Here is a 27,122-nt window from a genome sequence, read left to right on the forward strand (position 1 = left end):
TGACTTTGTACCGAATTTTCAAGACACCTTAACTATGCGAGCGTTTTATTACTTCATTAAACAATCTTGAACTGATTTTATTACATCATTTTTTGTCCACCTCACATAGAGAGTGTGTGCACTCTCTCAAAGAGAGTGTGCAACCTAAAATAACTAATACAATTTTTTTTCCCTCTCTCTTCTTCTTCAAAAAATTATTGTCATCTCCATTGAAGCTTCTCATTTTCAATGTCACCATTTTTATCACAACTTCCCTTTTTTTTTTTATTACTACTATTAGTTTTACTCTCTTTAATTTTAAAACTTTATCTTAATATTTTCTTACATTTCGAACAATTTGATAAACCCATTAGATTTCAAGATGATTAGGAAGTATCATATAGTTTTTTTTTATCCGATTTCAATTAAGTTCTTTCAAATTTTGGGGAATTCATTGATTCTATTAAAATTATAATTTCTAATTTTGAAGTTATATGAAAAGGAGTAATTGATGATATCTTCAATATTTTAATATTTCTTTGAAAAATAATTAGTTTTGTTATCAATAATTCAATAAAGTCTAGAAAATTATATGGATTTTTTTAAATAAAAAAATTCACTGAAATAATTAATTTGACTGGAGAAGAAGAAGAAAAAGAAAAGAAAAAAAATGGGAGAGATGTACAACTTGACGCGGGGTGAGGTGGGAGGTGAAGAAAAAGAAAGAAAATTGAGGGATGAATCACTTCAAAGTGGGGGTGAATGATGAAGTAGAATTTAGAGTTTTGGGCTAAATTCATCCCTTAACTATGCCGCTCGCCGTGGTCCTCGCCGTACTCAGGTTGTTGATTGATCTTTCAGAGGGATCAGTAGATGGTTACTAGAATTCAGAAATGAGTTTGATGATTTCGCGACTGAGGCAGCATTTGCCTGCTGTACTCTTCAAACAATCTGTTCGATCCAATGTGGCTGACTCCTATTTTGTTAACTCAACTATTTTTACTCGACACTTCTCTCAGCAAGTAGAGATTAACCAGAGAAAGCTTCCAGCAGATTATGATCCTGTGACTTTTGATCCTACTGAGCATCGTAGTCCTCCATCAGAAAGGGTATGGAGGCTCGTTGATGAAGTATCAGGACTTACCCTGGTCGAAGTTACAGAAGTGTCTTCGATTATTATGAAGAGGTTCTGCATGATAGAGCAACCAACGGTTGGAGTTATGAAGGTAGGGGCTGCTGGATTGGCAGCAGCTATGAAGGGACCAGAAGCAGCTAAGGAGGAAAAGAAACCGGAGAAAACTGTTTTTGAACTTAAACTGGAGACATACGAGTCAGCTCAAAAGATAAAGATAATCAAAGAGGTCCGCAGTTCTACTGATTTGGGACTCAAGGAAGCGAAGGACTTAGTTGAGAAGACTCCTGCTATTTTCAAGAAGAGAGTATCAAAGGAAGAAGCGGAACAAATAATTGACAAGATGAAAGCCGTTGGAGCAAAAGTTGTTATGGAATAATAAGTACTCCCTCCGTCCCTATTTAGTTGTCCATATTTCCTTTTTTAGTTGTCCCTATTTAGTTGTCCATTTTGACAAATCAAGAAAGGACAACAAATTTTTTCCTATTATACCCTTATTTACACTTCTTGAAAATTGTAAAAGTGTATGTTGTTTCTCTCCAATTTATTTCACTTGAATTCAAAGAAATGGTTGTAATTTTGAAGTGAAAAGTTGTCATAAGGGTAAAATTGTAACTTCACTGTGCTAATCATTGTTGCCTTAATCTGTGTGCCATTTCTAAAGTGGACAACTAAAAAGGGACGGAGGGAGTATTTGGTTTGATATCGAGTTCTTGGTTATTCTATGTTGCCTTGGTCCTTCCACCAACTGCACGAATCTCAAGATGGCGAAGACTCAACCCTCTTCGAGAAAAAGAAGAATGGACAAGGCCATCGAAGATCCAGACAAGATATGCACCTCTTCAAGAATGATGAAAAACAAATCCATCAACCAGTGGCGGAGCCAGAAAATTTAACAAGGGGGTTCAAAATCTGAAAAGTAAACACACGAACTAGTGGAAGGGGGTTCGACATCTATTAAACATATCTAAAAAATAATTTTAACCATGTATAAATAGTAATATTTTTCGCCGAGGGGGGTCGGATGACCCCCCTCATTACATGCTGCCTCCGCCACTGCCATCAACTTTCATATGGTATTTTGGCCTGAACTCCTCGATACTCAATCAAATCCTCTCTTTTGATGACTAAATGTGTTTCTATAGTCCCATATTTAATAATGCCCATATTTTTTGAAACTAAAAAAAAAAAAAAAAATCCCTTAACTATGACTAAGACTTAGGTTACATCCTTGTACTATAATAGTTAACAAGAAACATCCTTTTAGTATTTAAAATATAACAAAATTCATTCTTCTGTCTATTCCAGTTAAAAAATTAACGTTTCTTTTCCTAAAAGTTATTTCTCTCTCCCATCTCCCTATTTTGCCCATCTCATATCTGTCCCATCGTCTTCCATATTTAGCAAAACCAAGAAGGAAACTAAATTTTTTCTGAACTTCACAAATAATCAAGATCAAAAACAATTTTTCTTTTTAACAAGAGTTGAAAACAGGGCAGAGGGCAATACACAAACAAGGTAAAGGAATAAAAAATCATTGAAATTTTTTAGTTTTTCTGATTCGAAAAATATTTGCAATTTTCTATTTCTCAAACTAAACCATCTTCATTCTTAAAAACACTAGATATTGCGGGTTGCAACATAACAACTAACCAGAACAATGTTGATTCGAAGAGGTACATCCCAAGCAATTGGCGAAGAACTATCCATAATTAAATAAGATCAACGAAATTGGAAGTTGCAAAGTGAACATAAGTGGAAGTAGTTGTTTTATGTTATGTTAAACTTACTTGAACTTCTTGTATTAACTTCATTATGTATGTTCTTCTTCACATCTTGAGCACTTCAAACTACCAAATAACCACAAAACAAGCAAAAAAAAAAAAGAAACAAAATAGTAAGAAAAAACATAAACCTGCAAAATTGTAGAAAAACAACAAAAATACTGGGTAAACCAGCAGCAAAACAATAAAAAATTGCCCAAAAAAAATAATCAAAACAGTGGAAAACTGAAAAGAAGAAAAAAAACTCATGGTTTTAGTAAAACATGAAGTTAATGTAACAACAAAGACACCATAAAATAAGCAAAAAACAGCAAAGTCTGGTGTCATTAAATCACCATAAAGCTAAAACATTTTTCATTAGTTCCATGCACAAGAATATAACAAATGAACAACAAAAACTAGTGACATATCATTAGTTTGATACATCAAATATCCAAAAAAAAGATCCAAAGCAAAAAATGTATTTTCTTCAATGTTGCAACTTCATAGAGAAAATGGAAAGCTCTGACGTTGTTGGCTGGCTTGAGATGTACCTCTTCTAACCTGAAATAAGAAATTAAAATTGCAAATATTTTTCGAATAAAAAATATTAGAAATTTTCAAAGATTTTTATTCCTTTACCTTGTTTGTGTATAGCCCTATGCCATGTTTTCAACTCTTGTTGAAGAGAAATTTGTTTTTGATCTTGATTATTTTGTGAAGTTCAGAAAAAATTGAATTTCTTTGATTCTGCTGATGGGAGAGAGAAATAACTTTTAGGAAAAGAAACGTTAGTTTTTTTAACTGGAATAGACAAAAGAATGAATTTTGTTATATTTTAAATACTAAAAGGATGTTTCTTGTTAACTATTATAGTACAAGGATGTAACTTAAGTCTTAGTCATAGTTAAGAGATGATTTAGCCCAAAACTCAAGAATTTAAGATGAAATCAAAATTAAAATAAGTCAAAAAGTAAGAAAGAGAAATAAAGAAAAAAATACATTTTTAATTAAATTAACACGTGTCATGTAATGATTGGTGTGTCAACACATTTGCTTCTTAAGATTTGAGGCCGATGGAAAAATAATATAATAATATATGTTCAAAATTGTTTAGTGAAATTATAGGACGGTTGTAAAGTTAATATGTCTTTTTTAAAATCGGAAATAATTTCGATGTTGGCTTTTTGTCTTTCTCTTTATGCAAGTATAAATAAAAGGTAACCAACCACATCATTACTAATGTTGGATTTTATGAAAGCAAACTAGCCTCACTTGTTGTCACCATTAAATTTGAATTTGTGCCAAAATATTTCGAAATTTGTACCTAGGCCTTGAACTCGAGATTTCTAGAGCTAGGTTATATTTTGTATTTGCCAATTGATCTAATAGTCTCCAATGTGCCAAGGCTTGAGATGTTGAAGCTGTTTCTTGCTCCAGTAAAGCTCAGACATTTTTTCAAATTCTGCAAATCAGTTTTTAAGCTTCAAACTAAACTTCACTTTATCAATCAACCCATAAAGCATTATTCTTTACTTCCCAGAATAGACTACACATGTAACCAAGATGTTTCCAGGTCAAATAGGATTATTTCCAAGCTAAGCAAAGAGGGTCAGGTTGATGAAGCAAGGAAGCTGTTTGATAAAATGTCTGAACCAGATGTGGTGTCATGGACAGCGATGATTTCGGGTTATATAAGATGTGGGAAGATTGATAAAGCAAGGGAATTGTTTGACAGGACTGATACAAAGAGAGACGTTGTAACTTGGACAGCTATGCTTGCTGCCTATGCGAGGACGAATCGGATTCTTGAGGCTGAGATGCTTTTCAATGAAATGCCTGAGAAGAATGTGGTTTCATGGAATAGTTTAATTGATGGGTATGCAAGAAATGGTAGAATTGATAAGGGTTTGGAATTGTTCTGGAAGATGCGGGAGAGGAATGTGGTTTCTTGGAACATGGTTATAGCAGGATTGGCTCGGAATGGGCGAATCAACGAGGCAAGAGTGCTTTTTGATCAGATGCCTGAGAAGAATGTGGTGTCTTGGACTACAATGATAGCAGGCTTGTCAAGAAATGGGAGAGTCGACGAGGCTAGAACACTTTTCGATAGGACTCCTGAACGCAATGTGGTTTCTTGGAATGCAATGATTACTGGGTATACACAAAACTCGAGACTTGACGAAGCATTTGAACTGTTTGAGATGATGCCAGAAAAGATCGTGTCTTCGTGGAATACAATGATCATGGGATTCATTCAAAATGGGGAACTCGGCAGAGCTAGAATATTGTTTGATAAAATGAGTCAGAGAGACGTGGTTTCTTGGTCAACAATGATTAATGGCTACATGCTAGAGAGGAGAAGTGAAGAAGCACTAAGAAATTTCTGTGACATGCAAATGGATGTTTGGGTGAAACCAAATGAAGGAACTTTTGTGAGTGTTTTGGGTGCTTGCAGTGACTTAGCCGGTCTTAGTGAGGGAATGCAAATTCACCAAGTAATTAACAAAACAATATATCAGAAGAATGAAGTTGTCATATCAGCACTTATAAACATGTATTCAAAATGTGGAGATGTAGCAACTGCAAGGAAAATATTTGATGATGGCTTGAGAGGCCAGAGAGATCTGATCTCTTGGAATGTTATGATTGCAGCATATACTCACCATGGTTTTGGAAGAGATGCAATCAATCTCTTCAAAGAAATGCTGCAACTGGGGTTCAAACCAAACGATGTGACTTACGTGGGATTGCTTGCTGCCTGCAGCCACTCAGGTTTGGTGGAGGAAGGGTTAAAGTACTTCGATGAGCTTTGTAGAGACGATTCCATAAAATTGAGAGAGGACCATTATACATGCCTTGTAGATCTCTGCGGTCGAGCTGGAAGACTCAAAGAGGCCTTGGATGTTATTGAACGGCTTCCAAGAACAGAATCAGCGTTCATTTGGGGAGCTCTTCTTTCGGGTTGTAATCTTCATGGAGATTCAGAAACAGGAAAATTGGCTGCAATTAAACTATTAGGGATCGAAGCTAAAAGTCCGGGAACCTATTTGTCGTTGTCAAAATTGTGTGCTTCAAAAGGAAAGTGGAAAGAAGCTGCAAAGCTGAGGACACAAATGAAGGACATAGGATTGAAGAAGCAACCAGGTTGTAGCTGGATAGCTGTTGAGAACAGAGTTCATGTATTTTTAGTTGGTGATACATCTCATTATGAAACTGAGGTTATTCACTCATTACTTGGAAACCTTCATATGAAAATGAAAAGGACTGGCTGTCCACCAGTAGATGATTCTTCAGAGGTAGAAAATTGTCCTATTATCTACTAAGTTTTTGTTCCCTCCTCTTCTTTTCCTGTTCAAGTCATGAATATCACTACTAGTGTTCTTCTCCTAATACTGTCGTTTATAAATGTTATTTTGATTATATGATTCCCTATACGGTATGCTGGTACCCCATTTTTTTGTTTTTACAAGGTAAGCTCATGCCCGGGCTCACTCGTGAAAAGGTTCTAGCGGTAAGATAAGGCCTTTTTCTGAGATAACGTCTCTTGAGTTTAATTATACCTACTAGTAAGCACAGTAAACCCTCCTTCATTCAAGGAACCAAGGTCAAATCTCAAGTTAATTCGTTTTAGATTTGCTCTTCTTGATGACATTCAAATAACTACTTGTTGGTGTTTTGTTTTTGGCAATATAATATGTATCTTCCCTCCGAGGAGACGACAAATTAAGAATTAGTGATGATGGAGACACTTTGCTTGCTTAAGATTTCTCTTCATCTTAAGTCAATTATATACTGGCAAATCTTTCAACTTTGTAATCAGTCGCCCCTCATGCATTAATATGGATTTTTTTTCTCCACACAGATTAGAATAAATCAATAAAAGAAATATATATTTGTTGAAGTTTGCTTTAAGTTACTGCAGTAGTTTTTAGCAAAATAAGTTGTTTAGTTTAAGATGAATTTGAATTTTGAATTCTAGTTAGGTTGTTAGAATTGTTGAGATATTTAGTTTGTTTTAAATTTCAAATTATGCAAATTATGTATTTTATGTTGGCTATTTAAAGCCCTCAATGCTTAAAAAGAATATTGAAAACCATTTCAATCCATTAAGAGATTTTTCAAACAGTACTTTTTGTTGCCCATTTTTAAAAAACACCAACAATATTTAGTTTCAACTTGCATTAATATTTCATCTATCATTATCTGTGTGATTATTATTTTACTAGCTTGGACTTTGGAACACATGCTTTTGTACCTCCTTTGGATAAGCCAAAACTTATTTATTAATATTCACTAAAAAAAGAAAAGAAAACATTAGTGGATGAGTTGGATTTTGCAATAGGGATGCTTTATTTGACCCAATTCTTGAACTATTCAGCAGTGTTACCGAGTTGTCATACAAAGTCATTTTTAAATCCAAGTTGTAGAAGTCACGATATACTAAAAATGCTATTATAAATAGTAGTATAAACTATAAAGTTGGCTGCCCCTTCAAGTTAGCATAATTATTAGTGAGAATACCTATTTAAAAATTGGCATAACTTGTCTATAAATTTGGATACATAGTAGCTAGTTTTCTGAAGCAAATAAGAAAAGAGAAGATCATTCAGAGATGGCATCAAACTCCACCTCAGTTCCTCTCCTTACTCCTTACAAAATGGGGAGTTTTGAGCTCTCTCATAGGTACTGTTTAGTTTTTGTTTTATAACCATTTGGTATTAGGAACCCACTAGCTAGACTAATTTAGTATTGGTGCCATGTGGGGGCCATTAAAGGGGGAAGGATTAGGATCTCCCTCAAACCTGAGACCTCTAGTTAATGGTGAAGGGATTCCATCCATCTCACCACATTCTGTGGTGGTAATTGTGTGAATTCCAGTTTACATACAAATACTTCTTGGTTTGTCGTGCACCTTTTCCTTTTGCATGATTGAGAAACTGAAACATCTATTGTATTATGTTGTGATATGCAGAGTAGTGATGCCACCAATGACAAGGAACAGATCATACAATAATACTCCACAGCCACATGCTATTGAATATTATGCTCAAAGAACCACTAAGGGGGGCTTTCTCATTTCTGAATCAACTAGTGCTTCGGACATCTCCAATGGGTAAAGAGTTTTAATTTCTGTGTATATGTTTTTCTGTTTATGAAAAACTTATATCTTAAATATTTTTATTACTGATGCCGTTTGTAGAAATTTGTAAGCCACTAAATATCATGCACAACATAGAGTGTTAGAGAACTCCAAATTCTTGAATTTTGAAATAGAATGTGTTCAGACGAAAAGATGTACGTACCTTATAATTCATAAAGCCGATCCTAACTATGTACATTGAGATTGAGATTTTAATTATTGTTGTATTTGAAGGTCCCCAAATATGCCTGGAATTTGGACTGAAGATCAAGCAGAGGCATGGAAGCCTATTGTTGACTCTGTTCATGGCAAAGGTGGTGTCTTTTTTTGTCAGCTTTGGCATCCAGGGCGACTATCTGATTCAAGTCTCAACAATTTCCTTATAGCTTGGAATGCAGGTAATAAATTCATTAAATTAACTTGGATTTGATATATTGCTAGCTAGATTCTCACGTTTGCTGAGGGTAATTTGGCCTAGCCTCTTTATATGGACTTAGGCAATCCTGGTCTCTCGAGCTAGCTAGCTTATTGTTCTGCCTTTCTGAGCTAATGGTCGACAATTTTCTTTTCTTGAGCTTATTTTTGCGATTGAGTTATGTTCAAGATCCATTCTTTGATATATGTTACGAATGGAATAACAATAATGAATGCTCTTGTATTTTGTTCTTTACGATGTGTAGTACCTGACGATGGTGAGTACTTCAGACCAACACCAAAGCAACTAAAAGCTAATGAACTCCTTCTCATTGTCAACGATTTTAGAAATGCCGCCCACAATGCCATTGAAGCTGGTAACTTATCCATTATTTTAACACAACTTTAGGACATTGCACAACTTTTACTTGATAAATGGTCACTTGATCAACATGTTATCATTCCTAATTGAAGGATTTGATGGAGTAGAGATCAACGCTGCAAATAGCTACATAATCGATCAATTCTTGAACGATCAAGTCAACGATAGGACCGATGCATATGATGGAAACATTGAGAACCGTTGTAGACTTGCTCTTGAAATTATAGGAGCAGTTGTGGAAGAAATCGGACCAGACAGAGTTGGCGTAAAACTATCTCTGTTTTCCAAAGTGTTCAGGAGAAAAGACTCGAACCTAGAAGCTCTGTTGACTTATTTGGCTAGTGAACTCACTAAGCTCGGAATTTTATATCTACATGTGTTTGAGCCAAGGGACGAACCTCGTTGCCTAAAATCAATTAGGAATGCATTTGAAGGGACACTTATTGCTTCAGGTGGATACAATAAAACTGAGGGAGATGAAGCAATTACTGAAAGTTGTGCTGATTTGGTGTCATTTGGACGTTTGTTTTTGGCAAATCCTGATTTGCCTAAACGTTTCGAAGTGAATGCACCATTAAACAAGCATGATAGGAGCACTTTCTATAGGACTGATCCAGTTCTGGGCTACACTGATTATCCATCACTTGAAATTGCTTGTTAGGTTATTATATCTTGGTGAAAAATAAAAGAGCTTGCTTCTAGTTGATAAAGGGGCTGTTGTTTTCTCAATAATAGGAAACTTACTTTGTATGATGTATGCAAGAGGTTGTGTACTTTTATCCTAGGTTGCTTCCTTGGACCTTTAAAAATGTGCCTTAAAAAATATACACGAGTTCGACAACATTTTTGAAGAGTGCAAATAACATAACTTTTATCTTGTAGTTTGGTAAGATAAATGATGATTTATTAGTAAACTTCCTGGATGTTGGAGTGTGTCAAATTATGAAAGTTAAATGAGCCAGATTATGCCCACTCATATCTACCTATATTCTTAGGGAAGCAATGGGGTGGGGCGGGGTGGGTTTAAGGCTATGCGGGGCGAGACGGGATAGATTTAAGGTTATGCGGGGTGGGTTGAAGTGAGTTTTAAAAAAAAATAAATGTAGGGTGGGGTGGGTTGTGGGTATATGTAATTTTATGTGGATTCAAACTTACTTTTAATTTTTTACATGTTATAAGAGTGATAGAACCTTATTTATTAAGATAATTTCTTTAAAGCTACTAAAATATTCAAGATAGTAAATGAAAATGGTTAAATAAACAATAATACAATTTCTTACATGTTTCCCAATTGACCTCTAAAAAATAAAGTTTTTGTTGTAAAATATAAGTAATATACTACAAATAATAATATAGACAAAAGATATATGGGGAGTAGAATGTAGAGATTATTTTATTCAAATGTCTTCATGTCTCTCTATGTCTCTTTACAATGGTGAGAGAACAACCCTATTTATAGGTTGAGAAATCACTCCAAAAGTCACCTTATTAAGTGTCATAATAAATAAATACATTCTTATCCAAAAAGGTTCATAGAACCTAGGGAATACACATAGATGATAAATATAAGTTTATAGACAAACTCAATGAACAATCCACTTAGTTCAATGGATTTATAACACTACCCCTTGGATGTCCATAGATAATGTGTCTCATTTAAACCTTACTAGGAAAAATCCAGTGGGAAAAAGCCTAGTGAAGGAAAAAAAGTACACACATCTCATAATACGCTTTGAGTGCTGCCTCATTAAAAGCTTACTAGAAAAATCCAATTGGGACAAAATCATGGTTAAGGAAAAGAGTACAACGTGTATTTCACTCCCCCGTTGAAAGTTTTACTAGATATCTCGGAGATGATGCATTCCAATCTTATATCTCAACTTCTCAAATGTTGATGTTGGCAATGCCTTAGTGAATAAATCTTTAAGATTATCACTTGTACAAATCTTTTGAACTTCTATCTCACCATTTTGTTGAAGATCATGTGTTAAGAAGAACTTTGGTGAAATGTACTTTGTCTAGTCTGCTTTGATGTATCATTCCTTCAATCGAGCTATGCATGCATCATTATCTTCATACATGGATATCTCTTTTTAAAGAAAAATCACATAGTTTCCGGCATCTGCATAATCAATAATCTGTATGTGCACCTATTGCACTAATACATGATTATTTTCAATCATTTTCATGAGATCAGAATTAATCTTTCTTTATGTTACGCAATCTCACAACCATTAGGGTACTCAATGTAATTGCTTTAATTTTTTCATGGATTTTCATATAACATTCATCGTCTAGCTAGACATGAAAAACATTCATTACACATATTCAAGTATTTCATCTATTTTCAGACTAAAACAAACTTCATTGCATCCATCACAGGATAATATATCTCCATTTAATAATGTTAGGACTTTTACGAATCCCTTTATGCCCCAAGGCACAAGCCGTACTTTATATCTTACAGTTATACTTTCGCACAATAATTTATTTGTACCTCACTGAGATTATATCTTGATCCATGAACTATAAGTCCAAAACATCACTTTTCAAAGTGAAACATAATATACTTGAATTGTGCATTACATTTGGCCAATCATGTCTCTGTCCACATTATATGACAGATTTGAACTCAAGATCCTCGTCATCATCTGTAGCATTGAACGCTACTTCATATCAAAGATACCATCAATAGTCTTTTAACTCGATTCCAATACAATATAATTTATCGAGATCTCTTCATATTTCATCATTTCAGGTACCTGGACCTTTGCCAAGGTTTTATGAAATGTTATGTCATCGTACTACTTTTAAAGTACTTGCCTTATTATCATGACCATCTTGATCATTTTCTCATCTTCTTCCTTAAGAAGTTTTTCATATGGAATCGATTGGTCTATCACGCTTCAAACGTACCATAGATTCTGTCCTTTAAGGACTTCTCATTGGAGCATTTGCAGCTGAATTATAACATAGGGCCAGCAAATTCATCTAGCAATTAATTTGCAACATTATGCAAATGAATTATCTCTTGAACTTCAAGTTCACATTTAAAAAAAAAACGAGGATCTAGATAATTCATCTCATAATTTTCAGCTGTCAATCATCTCTCCCTCTAATGTTAGAAAAACTAACATTCACCCCAACCTCATTTTGAGATCCATCTTCTGCGTGGTTGAGCAATTAAATCAGATACCGCACATTCAAACTTTAGATGAAAATTATTTAATTTCTGACCTTGAACCAATTATGATGGGGATACCTTGTTGGTTTGATGCATATGTGTGTTGCTACATGTTAAATAAACTCATCTCATATTAAATCTTATTTGGGAGTTTTGTTCTCATACCCATGGTTTAGCTATAATTGGAGGCATACAATTTCTGCTAAACCAACCAGAATTATCAACATAATTTCATAGTTTGGAATTGTGTTCTTAATTTAACAATTCGAGCAAACAACCTTTCAAAAACCAATTTGTAAGTTGACAACAAAGCACATGTAACTATCCCATAAATGCAACTATCATATAGTTGCAAACGGTCCACATGACAGGTGAATGGGCCCATATTTACCTTTTTATATGTTCCAAAAATCTCAGGGAGCACAATCTCAACCTTAGCTGGTACAATGATGCAATGATCATTTTATCATGAAAACAAGCAACACAAGAAAATTCTTGAAAGATCTTCTATTTCTTCATCATATAAACCACACGAATTCTCAATTACTTTTGCATCACATTTAATCGGAATGGCCAACCGGTCATGCCAACGGATCTTTATTTTCTCAAACCTCCCGTAGAGATGAGTTGTGACATATATCATTATTCTCAAACCTCTCATAGATTTGAGTGGTGGATATATCCAACCCATAATGATTTATCACATGTTGATCCATTCTCTTTCAGAATGATCGAGCATTCACGATGCTTATCACAAGTTATATTCTCTTCAAGGAATGAACTAATCATTTATATGTGCTTCATAAATTTGCGTTATAAATACATTGTCATGCCTTTGCATGATCCACCTCAACATCACTTTGAAAGGTAAAATTTACCACCACTTTATTTTTATTTTTTTTGATGGAGGATTTTTATTTATTAGGCCGCACAACGACCACGGGTCCAATGACCTTTCATACCATTATGATGATAAAAATTACCTCCACATTTTGAAGGATTATTTAGAGAAACCCATAATGTTCTTCCTTTTATAATTACCACAATGATGACTATTTAATTATGTACCTCAATGCCCTTATTCATACATTTAATCATTTGTCTTGACACACCAACACCACTACTTAGAGGTGGAAAGGGGGACGGTCGAAGGATGACAGAGCAATCACGCCTTGCTCCCTCCTGACATCTATTGGGAGGGAACCTCCTTCCAGACTTATTATTCATTGCTACCACATTCATATGATAGAATGGAGCAACTGGGCGGATTTCAAACTTATTATGTACTGCTACCACATTCGCTTCAGTGAATGGAGTAAATACAATGGGACAAATTTCATGACTTCTTATCAAAGTCTTAGTCATCATTATATCATCATATGGTGCATTGAGACTCAAACTCAATGTATTACCCATATAAGGTGTGTTAGGCCATAATTCTATGGGACTTGAACCCAATCCTTATTATCATAGTGCATCAAAACTTAAATTGATGTTTTACCCTCTTGGTATGATAAAACATAAATCTATCGTCCTACTGATGCTTATCGTGACCAACGACACTAACCTATGGTACGAGTGTCTATGATCGTCGATAATATAGTAACCCAACCAAGGGTTGGGGTCGTGTCCCAAGGGAGTGGTTTTGAGAATTTATAGAAAAATAAAATTTAGTTCTAACTAGTCGTAGCTAAAGATATTAACGATTAAAAACATAGTAAATCAAAGGGGGTGACACAAAAGTGTCAATTAACAAATGGGGGTTTTGTCACAAGTGTAATAAAAACAACAAAATTTAAAGAGGAGATCAAGTATGGGGAGAAGTTCTTGGGGTGTGACCGCAATATAAATTGATATTAATCGCTGAGTACATGCTTTCGATAGGAAATTTGTAAGTTAATAGTGACTAGGCTAAGCTTTAGATGGAAATAAGTTCCCTCTCGGGTAACTTACCCCGTTTCAAATGGTTTCTCTCGGACACCCATTTGCCGCATGAAGGCCAACCTACGCCTTACCCCGTTCACTCTCTCGAGCTGAGTGTTAGGATATGGGACTAGGGCTCACCCTCTCGGGCTGAACCTCTTGTCGACCCACTCCTTAGGCCATCAGTCTAGCGGTCTTGATTTTGCGACCTCTCTCTCTTGCAAGCCAAAAACACGAGTGGTTTTGTATTTGCAACTACAAACCCATTAAATTAAACCACAATAACTAGGTGAAATCACCATTAAAATACATCTAACCTATCAACAAACAAGACCCAACAATAAGATCAACACATATTTGCTAAATCATACCCCAAGAATGGGGGGTTTTTAGCCACATATCAAGAGATAGAAATTTATACCTAAATGAGTTTGCATTCAAATGGGTATGTGGATTTCAGTCTTGTTACAGGCCAAGAATGAAGAATCCAAGAAACCTAACTCCAAATCTAGAAGATGAAACCCTCTTCTTCTTCAAGTCTCCAAAACCCTCTCACTTAGAGCAAAAAGTACTATTCTATATGGGAATTATAATAATTGTTCGACTCTCCTCTAAAAATTAATAAAGAGTTTAGTATGTATAGACTTCAGAAAATAGTGCTGGCGGATTGCTCGGCAAAGTTAGTTGGAATCACCGATTAACTCGGCGATTCACCCTTTGGTGTAGTTCGTCGCCGTCTTGCACCAACCTTCAGCATCGTTGTGCATAGTACTACTTCGCGGAACTTCTCGGCGATGCGCCGACTGCTCCTTTTTCTGCTGCCTTGATCCTTTCCTTCAGGGCTCATCATACTGGAACAAAGGGCGGAGTGCGTCCCTTCGGCGAATCGCCGAGTGTGCTTGGCAATGCTCAGGCTTCAACTTCTTCATTTTTTTCTGCCTTTTTGTTCCTTTTTGCGCCTCAGTGTCCATGCTTCCACTAAAACTTCAAATACCTGAAACCTAAGTGTTTTCATCAGATATTTAGAATAAATAAGAATTTGAGGTTACTATTTCTATTAAAATAAAGCCCTAAATGAGTCCAATTTGTGTACTAATCAACACCCTAACTTAAACTTTTGCTTGTCCTCAAGCAAACTCAAGTTCAGCTGTTCAAAAAGGGTGTCTCAAACAGTGTTACACAAGCCTCAATCATGAATGCACACAACAAGACTCAATTTACTTATGCAAGGATCAATTGTGTACGCAAAGATTCAAGTTGCGACACACCATTACCAAAGATTTTCATGCTCGCAATACTTGCTACTTGTGCAAGTTCAAACTCAACAAAAAGTATCTAAATGCCCTCACATAAATAATGATTCCATATTCACACACAAAGGTTAATCAATTCAAGATCAGGAATCAGATGCAACGCTCACACTCAAAAGAGGAACACAATGCATGTTTTCACCCATAGGCTTGCCCTTATTTTTTGATTGATCTTCGGTTTGGCTTACTCAAGATCAAAAAGGTCTTTCTAAGGCTTGTAATGGGGATGAGTGCAAATGTATGGTCATTTAGGCTCAGTGACTTTTTCCTCGTGAGATGTGGTATTCTCAAGGCATTCCCTTCTTTTCCTCTGTCAATTCTTTTTCTAGTACTTCTAAGTCATCTTTTTATTCACCTCCATTGATTGCTTGGAAACCCGATTTCTCTTGTACTTTATTCCACAACCCTTTTTTTTTTGAAGGGGTTCCATTATTATGCAACACCATGGGTTAAAGGAGACTTTTCTTGCACTTCTTGACTTCTTCTTTTCCTTTTCACCACACCCCCAACTTAGACTTTTGGCCTAAGTTGGCTATTCGCTAAACCACAAATCAAGAGGATTATAAGTAGTGGATCAAGTAAAGTCTAAGGTTCATCAAGGTTCTTCCAAAGAAAGGTAAGGCTCAAAGGGTGTTCAAGAGAGTTTCATACGCTAACGGGTAGACCACAAAAGAGGTATATGTCAAATTTGTCTCACACACTTCAAAAGTTGCCTAAGATCATTTCAAGAGCACACCTTACTAAATCAATCAGACTAACGGGGTAACTTCTATGTTTATTTATGCGAGGTTCAAAGTAAGCTCATCATACAAGGCATCGACACTTAAGTCAAACATGACCATACACTTTCGCTAGTGTGCAACAGTTATTACAAAAGAATCAATTCGATAAATGACTAATCACAACGCGATACAAATAGTTCACATATTGTCTATGCAACTTCATTTGGTCTCATTGTAGCCGTACATTCATGTTCGTTCAATTGAGAGCACTATTCAAATCATCGATATTCATCGAAATTGAGACTCAATTTTTGCAAAAGAACAGCCATATTCAACTCACGAGGGGTGGAAAAAATGTGAGAAAAATTCAAAATTTTTCAGAAGGGGTCAAAATCATTTTATAATTAAAAATAAAAGAAGCCTTCAAACTCAAGCATCCACAGAAAAGCAGTATTTAACATAATTTAAAACAAAACAACCCAAATATGAACACACAACATATCTATCAACACAAAAGGTGTGGGCCTCACCCCACCACAATTAGAAGGTATTTGTCCTCAAATGCAAATAACAAAAATATCCAACAAGTCAATCAAAGAAAAACAGAGAGGGAGTTAAGGGGGGAGGAGGATCCTGTTTATGCATTCGCTTCATCTGCATGTGCATTGGTGTTTGATGCATCAACTTGATGTAAAATAATAGCTCCCGAAGTGTTTCCATTCTGGTTTGCATTGTATTCATTTGCCATAGTTTCTGTAGCGATGTTAGCCTCACCCATTCTATCCACGTCATGAGCCGCCAAAAATGAATCTATGGCTGTGTAGAATCCGCATCTCCACGGAGGAATGGTGGGATCAATAGGAATCCTCCTTTTGGTCCTAGCTTCCTTGGTATATTTCCTTTGTCTGGCTAGCTCTACTTTTTTTTCATCTTCTTTAAACTCGCGTGCTCTTAAGTTTCGGGGTGGTTCATTTCTCCTTGCGACTTTTGGTCTAGTCATTTCGGCAAAGACTTCTAATACAAGTTAGACAGTCATTTTAAATAGGAGAAAAAAGGGTTCTAAGTGCAAAATTGCTTCGCCAAACTAGTTGGCGAAGTGCTTATCTAGCTAGGCTATTCGCTGAAAATGATATACGAATGATATAAGGGCGGAGACAAAAGGTGAACAAATGGTTCGTTCGGCGAGTTGTCGAGTGCGACTTGCGATTTAGACTGACCGTCTAAAGCCCCAGATCAATCAATACTTATAGCATCCAGTCAAAGGCGAAATGAGGACATTAAGCGAAACGCCGAGCAATTCGGCGAGTTTTGTTCATTTCGCCGAACAACTAAACGTGTTTATTTTCAACCCATTTCTCTCAAATTTCACCCTGCAACCCAGATAATGCAATTTCAGGCTTAAATAACACAATTTCAATGAAGATCCATAGAAGTTTCAGATTTACCCCCACGTAAAAATCCAACTCAAAGCACAGTTGAATGGGAGTCCCTCAAATCACGCGATAACTACTGAATCATAATCAATAATACATACAATCCCAGTAACTCAAAGACTCAGTATCGATTTTATACTATCAATCATTAAGCAAATGAGTACAATTTTTTATAAAATAACTAAAGGGTTCGATTACCAACCTTTGGTGCTGGATTAGATTGTATTGACGTGCTAGGCAACAATGCGATCCAAATCCGTGCACAATTCAACTAACTAAAATATTCCGAAAGTGCAAGAAATAATAAAACTAGAGTGCATGTGTGAGTTTGGGAAAGTGAAAAAGTGACGGAACGAGAATGAAGTTTGAGTTTTTTACACATTTTTCGGAAAGACTGTCCAGTTTTTGTTCATTCGGTGACATTAATTCCGATCACCGACCCTCTTGGCGATTCCCAGAGTGTTCACTTGTCTCGCCGAGTTTTACAGATCCAAACCCAAACTGGGTTGGATCAAACGACGGAGTGCGTCGGGGTCGCCGAACCATTTGGCGTTTCGCAAAATAGATCTTTCATTTGCCAATCTGTGCTTCTCATTCAACTTCCATGCTTTCACCTGCGCCATAAACACACCATTATTTTATCAAAATAAAACAAAGCAATAAAGGGATTTGGGTTGCCTCCCAAACAACACCTTAGTTAACTTCGTGGCACGATGCAAGTCCAACTTCAAACCTCATTCTTGGGGTAGCCATAATATCACTAGGTAAACCCCCTTGTTGTCTCAGATTGAGATGAGACGAGATATGACCCATTTGGGTCTCTAACTGCTTGGTTGAAACTGAATGAGAGGTGACAGTCTAGCTAAGGGTAGACACGTCTTCTTTCATGCCTTTCAACATTTTGTCTGACCTTTAAACTTTGTTTAGGATACGCGAGAGCATATCCTCGGACCTACCACTTTCTGAATCCTTTGGCTTCTGACGCTCGTGGGGAGGCACATATCTATCCTTCTCCCCATCCTTCCAATTTGGATTACGATCCCTCAATTCACGATCTTGATCCTTCCAGCCGTCATCTTTAACCCATCCTTGGTTACCACCCTACCTTGGGTAGTTTGAACGATAGCTCCCGCCTTAGTTAGCTAGAGAATTTACTTCTTCGTCATACATGGCTTCAAACTTCATTTCCTCAGGATTCTCACCCCCGACTCCCACAGCATTGATACCACGAGCACCAGCCCTCATGACATTTTTGGATAAAATGTCAAGCTGCGTCATGATCTTGGCCATGTTTTGGTCTCTCTTATTGTCTTTTTCAACCTACTCCTTAGATAGCTGAAATGTGACCAGTGAGACCTGGTCTTCGCAGGTGTACCACACCTTGTTGATGGTTGTCATGCCATCAAGAAGTTGAGCTGCTACTACAGATGGTTGCTGCATTAATCCTCCGGGCGAGAGTTGGTCAGCTACACCTTTGTTTACCGAGTCTAGACTCTGGTAGAAGTATTGAATGAGCACATTATCAGGTAGACCATGGGTTGGACATTGTAGCACCAGTTTTTTAAATTGGAGCCAAGTTTCGTGCAGAGGTTCTCCATTCAGACGCTTGAAGCTTTGGATGCTATCCCGAATAGTCATCATCTTCGAGGGAGGGAAAAAACGCATATTAAATGTGGTAACCAACTCCTCCCACGAAGTGATTGAGTTACGTGGCAACTTAGCCAGCCATTTGCATGCCTCACCCATCAATGAAAAATGGAATAGCCTCAATTGAACTGATTCCTGAGGGATGTTTTGGAACGAGAATAGTCCACACACATCTACGAAGTTTTGAAGATTCTCGTGGGAGTCCTCATGAACTAATCCGCTGAAAAGTCCCTTTAATTGCAAAAGTTGCAACATGGTGATTGTTATGTGGAATATCGCATTGCCCTCTGCTAGAGGTAGACAGATAGCTCCAACACCTCCCATGAGATGCTGATCATTAATATTGGGCTCTTGGACATCCTTGAGGTTGCCGATGTCGTCTTGGTGGCCTACCTGGCTACCGTTGCTACCATTAACACTCATGCTTTCTGAAATATTTACACAGTAAATAAAACAAAACTAAAAATTACGTAAGTAGACTACCACTAAGAAGAACAAGAATTCTACTAATCTAAAAATTCTCAAATAACACCACTCCCAGGCAACGACACCATTTTGATGCTTATCGTGACCAACAACACTAACCTACAGTACGAGTGTCTACGATCATCGATAATATAGTAACCCAACCAAGGGTTGGGGTCGTGTCCCAAAGGAGTGGTTTTGAGAATTTATAGAAAAATAAAATTTAGTTCTAACTAGTTGTAGCTAAAGATATTAACGATTAAAAACACAGTAAATCAAGGGGGTGACACAAAAGTGCCAATTAACAAATGGGGGTTTTGTCACAAGTGTAATAAAAACAACAAAATTTAAAGGGGAGATCAAGTATGGGGAAAAGTTCTTGGGGTGTGACCGCAATATAAATTGATATAAATCGTTGAGTACATGCTTTCGATAGGAAATTTGTAAGTTAATAGTGACTAGGCTAAGCTTTAGATGGAAATAAGTTCCCTCGCGGGCAACTTACCCCGTTTCAAATGGGTTCCTCTCGGACACCCATTTGCCGCATGAAGGCCAGCCTACACCTTACCCCCACTCACTCTCTCGAGCTGAGTGTTAGGATATGGGACTAGGGCTCACCCTTTCGGGCTGAACCTCATGTCGACCCACTCCTTAGGCCATCAGTCTAGCGGTCTTGGTTTTGCGACCTCTCTCTCGCGCAAGCCGAAAACACATGAGTGGTTTTGTATTTGCAACTACAAACCCATTAAATTAAACCACAACCACTAGGTGAAATCACCATTAAAATACATATAACTTATCAGCAAAAAAGACCCAACAATAATATCAACACATATTTGCTAAATTACACCCCAAGAATGGGGGTTTTTAGCCACACATCAAGAGATAGAAATTTATACCTAAATGAGTTTTCATTCAAATGGGTATGAAGATTTAAGTCTTGTTACATGCCAAGAATGAAGAATCCAAGAGACCTAGCTCCAAATCTAGAAGATGAAACCCTCTTCTTCTTCAAGTCTCCAAAACCCTCCCACTTAGAGCAAAAAGTACTATTTTATATGGGAATTATAATAATTGTTCGACTCTCCTCTAAAAATTAATAAAGAGTTTAGTATTTATAGACTTCAGAAAATAGCAGATTGCTCGGCGAGGTTAGTCGAAATCGCCGATTCACCCTTTGATGTAGTTCGTCACCATCTTGCATCAACCTTCAACATCGTTGTGCTCTGTGTCATTGGGAGACATAGTACTGCTTCGCGGAACTGCTTCGCGATGCGCCGACTGCTCCCTTTTCCGCTGGCTTGATCCTCTCCTTTAGGGATCAGCATATTGGAACAAAGGGCGGAGTGCGTCTCTTTGGCGAATCGCCAAGCGTGCTTGGTGATGCTCAAGATTTAGCTTCTCTGTTCTTTTCAGCCTTTTTGTTCCTTGTTGCGCCTAAGTGTCCATGCTTCCACTAAAACTTCAAATACCTGAAACTTAAGTGTTTTCATCAGATATTTAGAATAAATAAGCATTTGAAGACACTATTTCTATTAAAATAAATCCCTAAATGAGTCCAATTTGTGGACTCATCACTTACCCTCAAACATTTTTCATTATGGTGCATCTGGACTTTAACATTGTGTTTTGCCCTTTTGGTGCGATGGGACTTGAATCCACCGTCTTACCATTAATCAACCGTATAATAGACCAAGGTACAATATGACTCACCCTTTGAGTATTTCAAAATAATCAAAATAATATGCAAACTCATGCTACTAAAACTTTTTACCTTCTTCTATTTAAGGAATTTTGTGGAGCATGCCATATTCAACCAGTAGTAGTATATGCCTTTGGTTCCTGGTAAATGTTAGTGATCGAACACTATTATATTCTAAATCATAAAAAGATTCTACAAAATACATATCTGATTTTATGCATATTATACCTTGATTCCAGTAGTTATCATTTTTCCTTCTTGATTCTGATAACGAGATCAACCAAAACATGAGCTAAAGAAAAACTAAAACTCAATCTCAATTGACTAGAGTCTCGTGCTGATAACGTGTTGTAAAATATAAGTAGTATACTACAAATAACAATATAGACAAAAGATATATGTATGGGGAGTAGAATGTAGAGGTCATCTTATTCAAATGTCTTCATGTCTCTTTACAATGGTGAAAGAACAACCTTATTTATAGCTTGAGAAATCACTCCAAAAGTCACCATATTAAGTGTCATAATAAATAGATACATTCTTATCCAAAAAGGTTCATAGAACCTAGGGAATACACATAGATGATAAGTATAAGTTTATGGATAAACTCAATGGACAATCCACTTAATTAGTTCAATGGATTTATAACAGTTTTAAGTTATTATCTATTAAATTAATATAACTTAATGAAAAATAATTTATTTTTATGAATTTTATTTTTAGTATCAAAGTCAACTAGGAAAAGAAAATATTAAAAAAATTATGCGGGGGGGGGGGNGGGGCGGAGTGAGGTGAGTTGAAAATGAAAAAGGTAGTTATGCGGGGTGGGTTAAAAAATTTGCAGGTTAAGCTCAACCCGCCCCGCCCATTGCCATCCCTTAATATTCTAGACCATTGTCATGTATTTTTCCTATTTCTCATGCGGTGTTTGGTATCCATATTGGAGCCAATGTTATCAGAAGCAAAAAGCCCAAAGAAACTCTAAGGTTCGTTGAGGCTTTAAGCCCAAAGTGCAAATAAAGTGTGAGTTTTAATGAAGAAAAAAGTATAAAGGCTGACAAAATACAAATATATATGTTTAACCCAAAACTAATTTATAAGCATGAATGAAAAATAAATGAAAAAAAATAAAAAAATAATCACGATAAAGTGAAAATATAAATTACTTAGTGTCATCTCTACCTAAGAGGTTTGTCAGCAAGGAAAAGTATGTCTTATAACCTTGATGATGACATTGAAGCGCACATTAAGCGAGGTGAAGCGCTAGCCTCGCTTCAGGACTTAAGCGCGCTTAAAACGTGCTTTTGATAACACTAATTAGGGCTTCAACTAATCTGGAGATGCATTAGGCTCATTATCGGGAGATTACTCCCTTACAAGATTATTCACATACCAAAAACTCAAATCCGAGACCTCTAGTCCATCCCACCGTATAACTATAGAATCAAGTCTTCTACACATTAGCCTCAATAAATTGTAAAACTTCAGATTTGTTCAAATTTAAGCTGATCTGTATAATTACATGATATATATCATATGATTAATTTAAATATTTGAGAACATGAGCAAATATTTTTCAAAATTTGAATTGAAAATGTCAATCAGCCCACCCATCTCATTTGACCAGCCAACATCTATGTTTTTCAATGAATGTGGTTTCATGGAATAGTTTTATTGATTAAATATCTTAATTTCTTTCTTAAATTTATATGATCAGCCGCCCCTCATGCATGTTAAATTGCGTGGGCAAAGACCAATTATCTTATTAAAGTTTCAACTTGCATTATACATTTCATCTGCAAGATAACTAGCTTGGATTTTGGGACACATGCTTTGTTGGACAGCCAATATTTTTAATTGTAAGTCTTTTTTTTATTATAAAGAATTGAACTCAGCTCATACATTGCTATTTCTTAATCCTTCTGACCTGAAATAATGAGTCGGTATAACCTCTCTCGAGTTTAGCCATAAGAATACACCGAACTGTGTGATAGGAGGAAAACTAAGAATTTTGTGCTTGCAAGGATGAATTGTGGCCTGTGGAAGCAACAACTGATCTGTTGGAAAGTTCCTATATAAGTTGTCGGAAAAAAACTTTTCTTGGAATGCATAGTTCAAGTTGAGTTCCCTTTTATACCTTCCAAGACATCGAGAGGGTAGGTATAGTGGTGTGCATCGGTCGGTTCTATATATTTTGTTTTATCGGTTGTCGATTTTTAAATATACTAACCAATAACCAAATCAATAAAAAAAAAAATTTCGATTTTTGATCCTTAATGATTCAGTTTTTGGTTTAACCAATAAAAAATGCTCATCAAACAAATATATAACTTCTCCAATAATTTAACGCGACGGGATGGTAATGTAACTTCACATAATGCACATAAAATAAAAATAGTAGTAACTAGCATGAAAAGAACTATACATGTCTAACACAAATAAAAGAACGAGGCAAACAGTGTGAATTGAAGGCTAAAAATCAAAGGTAATAACCACTAAGGTATTGATTTTAATATTTATGTAGGGGTAAAGTAGCAAATCACTACCGTCTTAATGAGTTATCGGTTTACCCAATAACCCAATATTAAAAAGTCTAAACCTAACCGATAATCCATTAACATTTTTTTTATAAAACCATTAAAAATCCGTTAACCCAATAACCAATAGCAATAAACCAATTAATAACATTTTTATCGGTCCGGTATATTGGTCGGTTCGATTTTTGCAGACCCCTAGGTAGGTAGAGCACTTTCGCTTTTTTAAGCTTTGATTTTTGGCATAAAACATAAAGGCATAATACATAGATATGTCCTTTAACTTTGCCTCAACTCATATTTTTGTTCTCCAACTTTGGGTGTGCACTCGACACTTAAACTTATATAAAGTTGAATAAATAGACATGACACGCGTCTTACATGGCATCCCACATGACAATTTGATTTCTATGTGACATCCTATGCCACGTAGGACTCATGTGTCTACTTGTTCAACTTTATACAAATTTAAGTGTCTCCTTATGCACACCCAAAGTTAAATGACATATATGTAAAACGAGGCTAAGTTAAAGGGCACATTTATGTATTATGTCAAACATAAATGTGCCCTTCAACTTGGCTTCAACTTGCATCTATGTCTTCCAAGTTTGGGTGTGCACAAGTAGACACTCAAACTTCTATAAAATAGAACAAATAGCCATATTCGTCTTACGTGGTGTCCTACATGACAATTTTGTGTCTTACGCATGACATTCTACATATAATATGCCACGTAGGACGAGTGCGTCTACTTGTTCAATTTAGACAATTTTAAGTGCCTACTTGTACATACCCAAAATTAGAGGACTTAGATGTCAGCTAAAGCCAAATTAAAGAACATATTTATATGTTATGCCCTTGATTTTTCCATCCACTTGAAATGGTAAAAGGCACTTAAAAATTAATTAAGCACTTTTATATTCTTAATTAGGTCACCTATTCTGAATAGTTTTCATACAAGTTGTTAGTGGTTAGCATAATATTTTAGTGAGAGTAGACATTTAAATATTGACCAAACTTGTGTATAAATTTTGATATTTGCTAGTGGTTTTTAGTGAAGCTAACAAGAAAAAAAAGTTCATTGAGACTGAGATGGCAGCAAAGTCCAGCCCAGTTCCTCTCCTTACTCCTTACAAAATGGGAAGTTTTGAGCTCTCTCATAGGTACTGTGTAAATGTAAATTTGTGAATTGTGTTACTAGAAAGTGCTTTGTTTTTGTGTGACTAAGAAATTGTATTTTATGTTCAGAGTAGTGATGCCTCCAATGACAAGGAACAGATCATACAATAATACTCCACAGCCACATGCTATTGAATATTATGCTCAAAGAGCTACTAAGGGGGGCTTTATCATTTCTGAATCAACTAGTGCCTCTGACATTTCCAATGGGTAATATCTCTCTCTCTCCTTTTTACTATATGATATCTATTATTTGACGGTCCGTAGTTCCATCTACGGGGTGTAGACATGGTCCGTGTAAATCAGGCTAATAGTCAAGTCTCAGTACTTTGATCTACGAGTCAATCTACGACCCGTCAACAGAACTCGTAAAAATCTGGCTGAATGCCAACTGTCTCTGAATTCATTCTACGGACACTATCTACGGTCCATGGTCCGTAAACACCATTAGTAAAAGTCGGAAGAATTTCACTAACTCTGAACCTGAGCTATGAGCCTCATCTACGGTCCGTGGTTCCTTTTACGGCTCGTAGATGTGGTCCGTAAAAAAGCAGATTTTTCTGGAAATCTGCATATTCTGAAGTTAAAATATCTGGGGTATTACAATAACCATCTATTTTCTGGTAAATACATTACAATATGTTTTTTCATACTTTCAATATTCAATTGTAGCTAGTCTTACACCTTCTAATCGACCTGAATTGCGTACTGATGATGATTCATAACTGTTAGTATATATGAGATTTATTTTTTTAGTTATTGTTGTATTTGAAGGTCTCCAAATATGCCTGGAATTTGGACTAAAGATCAAACAGAGGCATGGAAGCCCATTGTTGACTCTGTTCATGGCAAAGGCGGTGTCTTTTTTTGTCAGCTTTGGCATCCAGGGCGACTATCCAATTCAACTCTCAGCAATTTCATAATGTTTTGGAAAGCAGGTAATGTATTTAATATAATGCTAGCTAGATTCTCATGTTTGCGCTGATGGTAATTATGCCTAGTCTCTTTATATGGACTTAAGCAATCCTTGTCTCTCGAGCTAGCTAGCTTTTATGGTTCCGTCTTAATGAGCTAATGTTGAACCATTTTCAGTTCTTGAGCTTATTTTTGTGATTGAGTTAAGTTCATGATCCATTCTTTTGATATATCTTACTAATGGAATAACAATAATGCATGCTCTTGTATTTTGTTCTTTACGATGTGTAGTACCTGACGATGGTGAGTACTTCAAACCAACACCAAAGCAACTAAAAGCTAATGAACTCCCTCTCATTGTCAACGATTTTAGAATTGCAGCCCGCAATGCCATTGAAGCTGGTAATAACTTATCCATTAATTTAACACAACTTCACCACATTGCACAACTTTTACTTGATAATATGTTGTTGTTCCTCAAAATGAAGGATTTGATGGAGTCGAGATCAACTCTGCAAACAGCTACATAATCGATCAGTTCTTGAATGATCAAGTCAACGACAGAACCGATGAATATGGTGGAAGCATTGAGAACCGTTGTAGACTTGCTCTCGAAATTATAGGAGCAGTTGTGGAAGAAATTGGAGCAGACAGAGTTGGTGTAAAACTCTCTCTATTTTCTGAAGTGTATGGGAAAAAAGACTCAAACCCAGAATTTCTATCGATTTATTTGGCTAGTGAACTCACTAGGCTTGGAGTTTTATATCTACATGTGTTTGAGCCAAAGGACGAACCTCGTTGCCTTAAATCAATAAGGTGTGCATTTGAAGGGACACTTATTGCTTCTGGTGGATACAATAAAACTGATGGAGATGAAGCAATTACTGAAAGTTATGCTGATTTGGTTTCATTTGGACGTTTGTTTTTGGCAAATCTTGATTTGCCTAAACGTTTTGAAGCGAATGCACCGTTGAACAAACATGATAGGAGCACTTTCTATAAGACTGATCCTGTTGTTGGTTACACTGATTACCCGTCTCTTGAAATTGCTTGTTAATTTGGTTATAATCTTTGTGAAAAACTATGTTTTGCTCGGACTCTTAAAAAATGTCGACAGGGGACTATTGGATCCTCTAAAATTAGTGCAGTCCGAGCAACGTAGATGAAAAATAATGTTGTTTGCTTCTAGTTGATAAAAAGGGGGTATTGTAATGATTTATTCAAGAAGTTAGTTGTGTACTTCTATGTACCTCTAATATTTGCCTATAATCTTGATCATTGTCTAGCATTTATTT

At 36.1% G+C, this 27,122-nt stretch overlaps 2 protein-coding genes across 6 annotated transcripts; both read left to right on the plus strand.

Annotated features, from left to right (window-relative positions):
• The first annotated feature begins 796 nt into the window (after positions 1 to 796).
• LOC125856729 (uncharacterized) lies at positions 797 to 1,490 on the plus strand. Its single transcript, XM_049536353.1, has one exon. The coding sequence runs from the start codon at positions 873 to 875 to the stop codon at positions 1,488 to 1,490; it is 618 nt and encodes a 205-aa protein (XP_049392310.1). The 5' UTR covers positions 797 to 872.
• A 2,699-nt stretch (positions 1,491 to 4,189) lies between these two features.
• LOC125856690 (12-oxophytodienoate reductase-like protein) lies at positions 4,190 to 27,096 on the plus strand. 5 transcript variants are annotated; one of them, XM_049536303.1, is made up of 5 exons: positions 5,906 to 6,173; positions 7,850 to 7,990; positions 8,252 to 8,415; positions 8,698 to 8,808; positions 8,906 to 9,666. In XM_049536303.1, the coding sequence occupies exons 1-5, from the start codon at positions 6,160 to 6,162 to the stop codon at positions 9,472 to 9,474; spliced, it is 999 nt and encodes a 332-aa protein (XP_049392260.1). In that variant the 5' UTR covers positions 5,906 to 6,159; the 3' UTR covers positions 9,475 to 9,666. The 5 variants fall into 5 exon arrangements, with proteins under 5 accessions (XP_049392257.1, XP_049392256.1, XP_049392260.1 ...); XM_049536301.1 differs by lacking the exon at positions 5,906 to 6,173 and adding an exon at positions 7,429 to 7,560; XM_049536302.1 differs by lacking the exons at positions 5,906 to 6,173; positions 7,850 to 7,990; positions 8,252 to 8,415; positions 8,698 to 8,808; positions 8,906 to 9,666 and adding exons at positions 24,798 to 24,896; positions 24,982 to 25,122; positions 25,687 to 25,850; positions 26,119 to 26,229; positions 26,316 to 27,096.
• Positions 27,097 to 27,122: the final 26 nt, after the last annotated feature.

The sequence above is a fragment of the Solanum stenotomum genome, chromosome 2, assembly GCF_019186545.1.
Source record: "Solanum stenotomum isolate F172 chromosome 2, ASM1918654v1, whole genome shotgun sequence".
Lineage (NCBI taxonomy): Eukaryota > Viridiplantae > Streptophyta > Magnoliopsida > Solanales > Solanaceae > Solanum > Solanum stenotomum.